The sequence below is a fragment of the Zootoca vivipara genome, chromosome 8, assembly GCF_965207765.1.
Source record: "Zootoca vivipara chromosome 8, rZooViv2.hap1.1, whole genome shotgun sequence".
Lineage (NCBI taxonomy): Eukaryota > Metazoa > Chordata > Lepidosauria > Squamata > Lacertidae > Zootoca > Zootoca vivipara.
This window is the reverse complement of record NC_142591.1, coordinates 5,036,484-5,048,505: the sequence shown is the minus strand read 5'-3', so window position 1 is coordinate 5,048,505 and position 12,022 is coordinate 5,036,484. Positions and strand designations below refer to the sequence as shown.

The following is a 12,022-nucleotide window of genomic DNA, read 5'->3' as shown; positions in this document are numbered from 1 at the left end:
CCTTGTTTGCATTATCCATCTCAGAATTAAAATGGTTTTCTCTGCTGCCTGTAAAAGGTGGAGCAGTTTTGTCATCACAAATAACATTGTCTGCAATCTGAACGTTAGGTGCCAGGAATGCAAACTCATTTTTCCTGGTCTCTGAGGATAGACAGAGCTGGTAAGTGTAAGGTAATGTCCCTTCTTCAAAATTCGGTGGGAATACGGTACCAGGCTTTGAAAAAGGAGTAGGACCAAAGCACTGAAGGAACTGAGGACTGCTTGATGTGCGAAGCTTCGTAACAACTGCCAGAGTCACCGTAAGGAGAAATAGGAATGAAATCAAAGCTAAAGTCAATACTAAATAAAACTGTAGGTCAGATTGATTATGTGAATCATTACTTTCACTGCTCACTTCTGGGAGCGCCTCTTGGAAGTTCTCAGCAAACACCAGGTTGAGACTCACGGTAGCGGATAATGGTGGCTGCCCATTATCCTTGACTAAGACGACGAGCTTCTGCTTCACAGCATCTCTTTCCAGAAAAGTTCGTGAAGTCCTGATCTCCCCAGTGTGGGACCCAATTCTGAACAATGCTGGCTCCGTAGCCTGAAGCAGGTGGTAAGAGAGCCAGGCATTGTGCCCAGAGTCAGCATCTACTGCCACCACCTTGGTCACCAGATAATCTTCTTCCGCTGAACGAGGCACCATCTCAAACAAGGATGAACCCTTGACTTCCTGTGAAGGGTAGAGGATTTGAGGATTGTTATCATTCTGGTCCACAATGAACACTTTCACTGTGGTGTTTCTGCTGAGTGGTGGCGAGCCACCATCTTGTGCTTTCACTTGGAACTGAAACTCCCTGGTTTGCTCGTAGTCAAAGGAGCGTTGGGCATAGATCATGCCATTTTCTGAGTTAATGGAGATATAAGAGGACAGGGGCAGGTTCTCCATATTACTATTGAGCAGAGAATAAGTGATTTGCGAGTTGTACTCTAGATCTGCATCTGCAGCCTTTACATGGAAAATGGAAATTCCAGCTGGATTGTTCTCTGACAAATAGGTGACATAGGAAGATTTTTCGAAAGCTGGGGAGTTATCATTGATATCTGAAATCTGCAGGGAGATGGTTCTGTGAGTGGAAAGAGGGGGGTTGCCTTTGTCTGTGGCTGCGATTGTGATATTGTATTCTGGAGTGCTTTCTCTGTCCAAGGGCGCATCTGTAACCAACTTATAGAAGTTATTGGATGTAGCAATTATTCTAAATTGCCAATGACTTTGTAAATGACAAGTAACGTTCCCATTGTCTCCAGAATCTTTATCGTTTACATTGATAAGGGCTACAAGGGTTCCTATCGCAGAATCTTCAGGAATTGGGCTGGATAAGGAAGCCAGGATCACTTCTGGGGCATTGTCATTCTCATCTAATAGCTTTATTTCAACATCGCAATGAGTCACTAATCCACCTCCGTCCCTTGCTTCTACTGTCATTGCATATTTCTCTGCTTCTTCGTAGTCCAACAACTCCTTAACTGTAATTGTCCCATTTTGGGGATTTAGGAAGAAATTTTTGCGAGCGTTTTCAGGGATGTTGCTAAAACTATACATGATATGGCCATTTGAGCCTTCATCTCTATCTGTGGCTTTCACTTGTATTACTGAAGATCCTTTGGGGGTATTCTCTTTAAGACAGACCTTGTACACTTCTTGTGTGAAGATTGGCGGATTATCATTTGCATCAATGACACTGATCCATATTGTGGCTGTCCCAGTTTTGGCAGGCTTCCCTCCATCCAGAGCCATAAGAATTAAATGGAAACTGCTTTCACTTTCTCGATCCAACTGTTTATTCAGTACTAATTCTGCAGATTTCTTCCCATCTTCTCTCTCTCTAGCTTCTACTATGAAATACTGATTGGGCATAAGGTGGTAATTCTGGAGAGAATTTATTCCAACATCTGGATCTTCAGCAAACCCAAGCACAAATCGGGCTCCTGGCAAAGTGAATTCACTTGTCTCTAGTTTGATATTCTCATTGACAAAATGTGGTGCATTATCATTGATATCCTGGATCTGTACAGTAACATGAAAAATATTCATAGGATTTTCAATCATCACTTCAAAACTAATGAGACAATATGCATTGCTTCCACATATTCCTTCTCTGTCTATCCTGTCATTTACATATAGATTTCCATTTTCTATACTGATTGTGAAATATTGCCTTTTACCCAGAGAAAGGATATGCAGATTGCGATTAGCTATTTCTCCAACATTCAGCTCCAAATCTTTGGCAAGATTTCCTACAATGGAGCCTTTTTCCATTTCCTCAGCGATAGAATACTGAACGTGCTCTGAGGCAGTCTGGCACAACAAGGACAATAACAAGAGGAGTGGTACTTGCCTTTTTACCGACCCATTTTTCTCTTTGTGCCTGTTGTCCATCTGATTTGGTGAGACATTTGCTTTATTCTTTTCTTGCATATTTTCATTAGATGGAGATTCTCAAGTTCCCATCAGGACCCACAAATCCACAAAAAGGAAGTATAAAAGCAGTCACGGTCTCTTTCTATATGTTGCAGTGGGTTTTATTTCCTCAGCAAAAGTGTTTTAATGTCCCTGCGTTCTACTATCTCCCGGTTCTGCAGTCTGTGGCTGAACAACAGCACTGCAGGAAGCATTGCTTAGCAGATTCCATGCAGCACCATGAGAACTACATTAGCCAACAGCGACACTCTGAGTCTGAGATGGAGAACTTCATGTGCTGCTTTCCCCCCTTCCTTGGATGTAGAATACAAGAGCAATCCATTTTCAAAAGCATTATGAGGTTTTCTTGCTTTGTAACTACATCTGTGTGACTGTGTGTTTTGCTTTTACAGTAGCAGGAAATGGAAATACATTTCAAGTGCTTTAGAGATGCAACAACCTCCCCTATCCCACAAATTTTCCATCTTCCCTCTGTACTTCCACAGATAAGTGACGGAAGGGATTGTTAGCACTCAACAACATTTTGTAGCCAATTAATGCAACTTCTGTGTCCAGCTCTCCTCTGTAAAACAATACATTTAATAAAATTCAGTGATATTACTATTTTTAATAAAAAGGTGAGCAACTAACAGAGCAATCCTATGGAGGTTGGACAGGCAGCATGGGTGGCAGAGATAATTGTGGAAGAGGAACCAAGTTAGGAATTGAGCATAAGATATGAGGTGGCTTTTTTACTTTCCCCATTTTTTTTTCCTTGTAAAAAAAAGAAGAAGGTTCCATAGGGAAGGGAAATAACTCCAGGGCTGGTGTAGTGCCCCACTTATTCCATCATTGAGCAGGTCTGGGAAACAAGCACTGCCTGTAATACAGCCATGGCAATGGAGCTTTCTGTCACTGGTCAAGGAAGGACCTCTGCAGTGGAGCTTCCTCTCTATGTTAGATAACCTTCTTGGCTCAGAGGGGAAGGTCTGCAGATTCCTAGGTCCCCTGGGACCTCTTACAATAGAGGACTAAGGAAAGTGATATTAAATCCAAAGTTCTTGTTTTTCTTACAAAAACTCCTGACACTTGCTACTTATTGCCAACTCTTATCCAAACGCTTGCACAAACACTTGTGAAACCGCACTGGTGGTGCTTTTTCTAATTCATTTTACACATGCCACTTACAGGGTGCAAAATACAGAGAGAGGAATAAAGCAGAGACCCTTAAAAAGAGTTAACTTCGTCATCATTTGTCACTAAAATGCTGGCCTGGGTTTAAGGTGAATACATAATGGCATGCATGAGTGCTAAATAACAGTTTGGCCTAATTTTGAACTGTTTGTCAAAGTATCCTCAAATACTGTTGTGACATAGAATCATAGAATCGTAGAGTTGGAAGGGACTCTGAGGATCATCTAGTCCAATCCCCTGCAGTGCAGGAATATGCAGCTGTCCCATACAGGAATAGAACCTACAACCTTGGCATTATCAGCATCATACTCTAACCAACTGAGCTATCCAGACTGCCAATATTGCAATACTATTAACATTTATATTCTAGCTGCACAGTTCTAGGATCATAGCTGAAATAGTTATGCATCTTCATTTAAAAGACTGAAAGCAGCAGAAAGACCTCAGCACCGGATCATAACCATTGCCACCTGATCCATGGGGTTGAGTGTGCCATGAGAATTGGACTCTAGTTGGAGTCACAGTCTGAGACCTCTACATATACAAAACATGTTTTTGCATGAGCTTTGGAGACCTACCCTGCCTGCCCATCTCATTCATCAGTCACTCTATCCTTGCAGGTTGCTCTTCCTGGCCCAGGCAAACTGACTGTCAGTAAGCATCCTGAGTGTCTGTGCCAGATTGTGTTTGCAGTGTTGAATGCTCTAGAAAAGACCCTCCTTTAACCACACCGTGCATCTTGTCACTTGACATGCCCATAGTGCTGTTCTGATACAGATGTGGTCCCCAGAGACAGGATAATATTGCTCCTGGCATCCATACCTGGAGCCCAAGGCCTGTAAAGATCCATGGATGCCTCTATGTCCTACCTTCAGTTTGTACAAACAGAGAGCTGGATCACTCCAGATATGAACAGCTCAGTACAATGTTGAAACTTACATATGTGTGATCACAGAAATGATAAAATTATATGAATATACAAAAAGATGGGTACAGAATTTTGTTATTATTCACATTTTAGGGCACTTATTTTCCAGGCTCCAGAAACTATGCATGGATACATATTCATGGATTCAAAAGTTTGATAGAGTAACAATAGCAACAAGAGTAACAAAAGTTTGATAGAGTAACAATAGTAATAAACACATGCAAAAATGTGTTTATTACTATTAATCTTTAATCATTCCATTCCCCACCCCTTGTGCACTTCAGATGACTTGCTCCTTGGAGGAAGAGATTTGTCTATTGTTTGCTTATTTATCTACTTGATTTATCTACTACTCTTCAAGCCGCAGGTTTACAATCAGATCAAATAAAATAAAATACAATCAATATATAAGATCCATAGATTAGCACAAATTTTTAAATGGCAAACACAGCAACTCATAACAATTTAACTAAGTAGCAATTTCCTAATAGCAACTGTTGTGACGTGGGGTTCGTGATTTCAGCTCTCTTGACATAATATGCTGGAGACAGTTCTCTAGTAACACTTCTTTGTTACAACAAACAAGACTAAGCTCTGAGGAGAGGAAAGCTACATTTATAGGGATGGGGGACTAGCTAGAAAGGGATACATTTTGGAGGGAACAATATCAGGCAATCACAGTGCTGCCTTTTGGAGGAAACCAATAAGACAGAGGATCCAAATACAGCAGCTTAAATGAACCAATAGTAGCTGTACCTTCTGGAACCAAAAGGCAGTTACTTTACCCTAATGCAAATACAGACAATAGTAATACAGATATAAAATCCTTTGACTCAATACACAACAGCAACAGCAAACTAAACATTTATTTTCCAATCAAGTCTCTCCTTCTCCAAACATCTCCTGAAAAAGGTTTGCCTTAACTACCTACCTAAAATTATATAGATATGGGACTAGATGCACCTTAGAAGGGAGGGAGTTTCATGTGAGGAGCCACCACTGACGATGCCCTCCCCTGGGCCTTGCACCATCCTGTTTAGAGACCACCAACAGGGCCTCATGTGCTAAAGCATGGGCAGATTGGTATGGAAGAAAGTGGTTTTGCAGATATTGGGCACCTCTGTAGAGTACCATGTACCCTGATGGTGTATCAACAACAATTCTATGCAGATCACATGCTTCGTCAAAGCACTCTCATCTATGCATTGGTCTCAAGGTGGTATCACATGATAAAGGAAGCAGCAAGAGAGGAACTGCGATTTTTTTCACCCTTCATTTGTCCTTTCTAATCTAATGCACCAAGGGAGGGACTTATGAATGTCCTCTGAATGCATGAGCTCTAAAGGCATCTGATTCTGAAACATATCAAACTATCCATGAAACTTAAGAATGTTTGCAAATTGTTTGCAAATAGTATAACACAAGACATCAGTTTTGCCAATGAGTGCCGGAGGATATCTGCAAAAAGTCTTTAAGCATAAAAATATAGATAAGCAAAAGGTTTACAACCTACGGGAGTTTGGAGCATGCATCTGAGAAAGCATGCATTGTAGCTTTCTTTGACTAGAAGAGAATATTAACATGTTGAATTGTATTGCAACCTGGACTGTTCCATTTTAACACCTATAGTCAGAACATTTGTTCAAATGCCATTTCATGTGTCCTTTTGGTAGTTTTAACATTATTAACAACATGATCCAAATGGAGCTTACCCCAGGGACTTACTCCTTGGAGAGTATGTACAGAATTGGAGCCTTGGGGTGCTTTCAGATGGAGGTTTAATATTACAAATGGTTCATTAAGATATTGCAAATGGGTCACCGATAACATTTTTTTTAAAAAAAATATTGGATTGTCCATGGCAACAGTTAACTGTGGCCTGGTGCTGGGAGTGTTGGCTATACCCTCACCACTGTATAGCCAGCAAGGTTACCAACAGCCTTATTACTGGGATTCTCAGCAGCCTGCTGAAAAAAGCAGATGGAAACCTTTACCATAGCAAGGAAGGAACACAAAACAGCAAGCAGACACAGCAAAGAGGAAGAGAAGTAATACTGGTATGTTATCTAAATAGGTATGAGTGAAATAACTTCTCAGTTCTGGTAAGCAGGGAGGATGGAGAGAGAGAAAGAAAGTAGAGGAGGCTTAAAATATAAATAGACTGGAAAGGGGAAACAACATTATTTAAGCCTGAGAGTTTTAGAAAGGAGAAGAGTCATGGAAAGTAATAAAGAACTCTAAATCAGAGACTCAAATATGGAGTTCCGAAGAAACTTGAAAATCACCCATCACCACTTTAAGGGGGGAAATGCAATACATGAGTTTTTCTCATATTAAAAAGAACTTGCCAAACTACAGAATTTCATAACTACTTCAGACACATTACACTTTACTAACAAAAAAGGTAAAGGCTAGTGAAAAGTGGAAAGCCACAAAGTAAATGGTAAGTTATCATGACATAAAAGAGTCAGCATGACATAACACAATGTTAGGTGTGCCTATTTTTCTGAAAAGTATTCACAATTGCTGACAGATGAGACTTGAGTCACAGATATGTCAGACTGAAATTTCAGTATTTGGATGCAAGAAGGCCCACTTATCCCAGAGGGGCCCATATATGCATAAATATGCAAAATACAGTAAAAAAGTTTTTGAGTTGTGCAATGAAAATAATTTTTACCTTGTCAACATTCTCCATCTCAGGATGTAAATTGTTTCCGCTGTTGCCTGTAAAAGGCACAGCAGGTTTCTCACTGCCAAGAATATGGTCTACCATCTGAACATTGGGTGTCAGGAAGGCAAACTCATTCTTCCTGGTCTCAGAAGACAGACACAGCTGGTAGGAATACGGCAAAGTCCCATCTTCAAAGTTGGGTGGGAAGATGGCCCCATTCTTGGAATGGGGAACAGGACCAAAGCACTGTAGGAACCTGGGATGCCCTGATTGACGGAGCTTCATGGTAACGGCCAGAATGACAGTCAAGAGGAACAAGAAGGAGATCACTGCTAAGGCCAGCACCAAGTAGAACTGCAGGTCAGACTGATACTCCGAGCTGCTGGGCTGGCTCTTCATTTCCGGAAGGGCCTCCTGAAAGTTCTCAGCAAACACCAGGTTCAGAGTAATGGTGGCCGAGAGAGACGGCTGCCCGTTATCCTTCACCATGATGACCAGTCTCTGTTTCACAGCATCTCTCTCCACAAAGGCCCTGGTGGTCCTGATCTCTCCAGTATGAGAACCAACCGTGAAGAGTGCCGGCTCAGTGGCCTGAGTCAGGTGGTAGGAGAGCCAGGCGTTGTGTCCAGAATCTGCATCCACGGCCACCACCTTGGTGACGAGATAATCTGCCTCGGCCGAACGAGGCACCATCTCAAACAAGGCTGAGCCCTTGGCTTCTTGTGAGGGGTACAGGATACGAGGGCTGTTATCATTCCGATCGAGAACAAATACCCTGACGGTCACATTGCTGCTGAGAGGGGGAGAACCCCCATCTTGGGCCTTCACCTGCAGTTGGAACTCTCTGAATTGTTCATAGTCAAAGGATCTCTGGGCATAGATGGTGCCGGTCTCTGAATTAATGGAGATATAGGAGGAGATGGGAAGCTCCTCAATGTTGCTGTTGAGGATGGAGTACGTGATCCGTGAGTTCTGGTCCACATCGGGATCAGAGGCTTTGATGGTGAAAATGGAGGCACCTGAAGGATTGTTTTCTGGCACATAGATAGCATACGAAGATTTCTCAAAGGAAGGGGCATTATCATTTATATCAGATATCTGTAGTGAGATTGTTTTGTGTGTGGAAAGAGGTGGAGTTCCTTTGTCAGTGGCTGTGATTGTAATATTGTATGCAGGAGCTATTTCTCTGTCCAGGAGACTGTATGTCTGGAGTTTGAAGTAATTGTTAGATGAGGGAACAATCTTGAAGGGCTGATCGTTTTTCAAATAACAGCTAACCTTTCCATTCTCACCAGTGTCTTTGTCTTTTACATTGATCAGAGCAATTAAGGTTCCAGACACAGAATCTTCTGGGACTGGACTAAACAAGGAAACCAGAGTTACCTCTGGGAAATTGTCATTCTCATCAATAACCTGTATTTCTACTTTACAGTGTGTTACTAATCCACCTCCATCTTTTGCCGCAACTGTCATAGTATATTCTCTGGTTTCCTCATAGTCTAGTGGGCTCATAAGAGTGATTGTGCCATTACCATAATCCAGGTTGAATTTCTGTTGAGCACTTTTTTGTATGTTGCTGAAGTGGTAACTGATTTTGGCATTTGTACCTTCATCTTTATCAGAGGCTAAAATCTGGAGCACAAGGGAACCAACAGGAGCATTTTCCTTTAGACTGACCTTGTAAACCTCTTGGGTGAAGATAGGTGGGTTGTCATTGGCATCTGTGACATTAATCCATATTTGGGCAGTTCCAGTCTTCCTAGGTTCACCCCCATCCAAGGCTGTGAGGATCAAGTGAATAGTCTGTTCACTTTCCCGATCTAGTGGTTTCTGAAGCACTAAGTCTGCAAATTTATTTCCATCCTGACTCTCTTTAACATCCAAGCTGAAATATGGATTGGGGCTGAGTTGGTAATTCTGAAGAGAATTTGTCCCAATGTCAGGATCTCCAGCTTCTCCAATGAGAAATCGTGTTCCTGGTACAGTGAATTCACTTGTCTCCAAGTTGATTTTTCCATTGAAAAACTGTGGTGCATTATCATTAATGTCCTGGATTGCTATAGTTATGTGGAAAATACTCAAGGGGCTTTCAATCACCACCTCAAAATTAATAAAGCAAAGCGGATTTTTGCCACATATTCCCTCACGGTCTATCCTGTCATTTACATAGAGGTTTCCATTCTCTGCATTCATAGTGAAATGTTTCATTTCATCCACAGAGACAGCATGCATGTTGCGTTTCCCTAGTTCTTTGGCATTTAGTCCCAAATCCTTGGCAATATTCCCCACAACTGAACCCTTAGCCATTTCCTCAGGAATTGAATAATGAATCTGCTCTGTAGCAGCCCAGCAGGAGGGCAAGAATATTAAGAGAAGCTGTACTTGCCTTGTGAGTGCCCTGCCATTCTTCTTGTGTCTTCTCTCCATTTGGCTCTGTGAAAAATCAGCTGTTTCCTTTTTTTTAAAGAACCAGATCAAAATTTCACCAGTATGCACTAAGTTCCCATAAAAAAGAATAAACTGTGTTTCTCTTTAATTTGTAAAAATCATTTTTGTATTTTCTTTATGTCAGCAGCAATGCCTTCTCTCTGTTCCCTGATCTGCACAGCACTAAAGAAGCAAGCTCACTGTAGAAAGGATCAGTGGATTTCCATCACTGTATGGCTACTAGATTGGCCAACAGCGGCACTGTGAGGTTCAGCAGGAGAACTGCAAGGGATGTTTTCAACCTTTCAATTTAAGAGAAAATGCAACGTGGATGTAATGCAACTTGAAATTTACACAGGAGCTATTTCTATTGAATTTGGACTTGACCTGAATATTTGGTAATCTTTGTTTTGGTTTTGGAATCAATAACACTTCAAACCTTTCCATTTGCCTGGGTAAATGGCTTGCAATGTAACAAAGGATTCTTTTCTTGGACTCTTGGAAATAATATTACCAAAGTTACAATCCTGAGCGTCAGAATCTCAACAGTCTCAACATTGTCATCTCAGGTTATATATATATATATATTTAATCTCCGGTTTCCATAATAAAAAATCTTGGGAAGTTTACTATATTTCCATGATAATGTCAAAACATAAAAACAAATCCCCCCCAACCACAGATCTCTTGCAGAACTTCCCCACTCCTTCCTTAGGAGAAAGGCTTGACGATCGAGGGAGAAGAATTCTCAAAGGGACTCCAAAGATGTCCCATCCCAGCCAATGAAGGGAATCCCACCCTGTGCAGCTGGCAGCACTTGTGCTCTCCCACTCTTTCTGAAGATATTACAGGCATGATTGGCCCCTGCTGGGGCTATGTAGGATCAATATTATTATTATTATTATTATTATTATTATTATTATTATTATTATTATCATCATCATCATCATCATCACCACCACCACCACCACTTTTTATCTACTGCCAAGTTGGGAGTGGCAAGTTAACAATCTGGCCTTGTCAAGGTACTTAGGTCCTAACTAGGTGGTAGAACAGGCAGGTTCAGGGCAGAGTGCAGAGAGTAAGCTGGTGAACACACTGAGAAATCAAGGTAGTGAAAAGACATTTCCCAAAACCATTCATTGACGGGTCACTGATTAAAGGAGATCTGGGACTGAGAGTATCTTGAGGCCTGGTTGCATGTGCTAGCCTGCTGGCTGGCCTGGAGGTGGGTGACACTAGCAACACAATATTAATATATAAGGGCAATAAAAAGCCAAGAGCTCTTTACACCAAAGGGAGGCAGCAGGAGATGGTTTCTTAAAGTCTCATCTAAGTGGAAGATAATTCCTCACTGGAGGCAGTAGCGTAGGAAGATGTGGGTGGTGGGGGCGCCCCGCCCCCAAAACACGCACCCTGCCCCACCCCGCCCCCAGAACGCGCACCACGTCCGTGGGGGCAACACGCCTGCTCTCCGCCACTGACTGGAGGTGCAGAAGGTAAGAAAACTAAGTAGGGACAGAAGACACAGATCAGTCGCTAACAATGTTGTGGCTTTTGTTTATCCCATTTATGTGTCTTGCACCTTTATTCTGGGATCCACAGTTCCAAGAGAGGAGCCACTGCAAAAAGTATAAGTCTCAAACTAATTTCAGGAAGAAATGAAGCCATAGTTCAGGGAAGCTTTTAATGTTTAACAGACCATTGTATTTTAATAATTTGTTGGAAGCGGCCCAGAGTGGCTGGGGAAACTCAACCAGATGGGTGGGGTATAAATAATAAATTACAGTATTATTATTATTATTATTGCTTAGAAAAGAGAATAATTATACTGTTTTACTGCATTGAAGGTTTTGGGTTTCTTTCAGTTTCTGTAATCTATACTCAAGATTTTATATGACAAACTTCCATGTATTCATCTATTTTGTTCACTTTCATTTTGTTGCAATGTGTGGATACTGCATATAGGATGTGGATGTTATTGTCTGATGTTAGGAGCTATTAAGAACATTATGGACAGGTGAAACAGAAGTGCTTCTGCTTTTGCTATACTGTATACGTCATTATTTAAGTACTATCACCATCATCAACAACATCATCAGTATTATTGTTATTTTAATGAACTGATTCATATGATTTCATTGAGGGCTCTTTTTTGCATTCTTAGAGTTTTAAATTGCAAACTGCTTTGAGGGCATAACCATAAATCATAAATAAAATAACCAGGCAGAGGGTTTTCAAAATAGCAAATAGTTTTGCACTATTGTGTTCTCTCTGGACATCGGATGTATATACCTTTGTGTTGGTAGCCCTACTTTACTTTTATATTGTTCTTAATTTAAATTATTCTTTCCTG

The 12,022-nt window shown here is 41.3% G+C and overlaps 1 protein-coding gene across 16 annotated transcripts in view; it reads right to left on the bottom strand.

Moving 5' to 3' along the window:
* Positions 1-12,022, bottom strand: part of LOC118079302 (protocadherin gamma-C5) — a 274,853-nt gene that overhangs the window by 140,095 nt on the left and 122,736 nt on the right. The window contains exon 1 of one of the 16 annotated variants that reach the window (XM_060278103.2): positions 7,246-10,222. The exons of 14 other annotated variants lie outside the window; for them this stretch is intronic. In XM_060278103.2, the coding sequence (XP_060134086.2) occupies positions 7,246-9,666 (2,421 nt within the window). In that variant the 5' untranslated portion in view covers positions 9,667-10,222. Of the gene's footprint in view, position 1; positions 7,210-7,245; positions 10,223-12,022 lie in introns of those variants that run through there. One more of the 16 variants, XM_035103366.3, reaches the window with a different exon arrangement.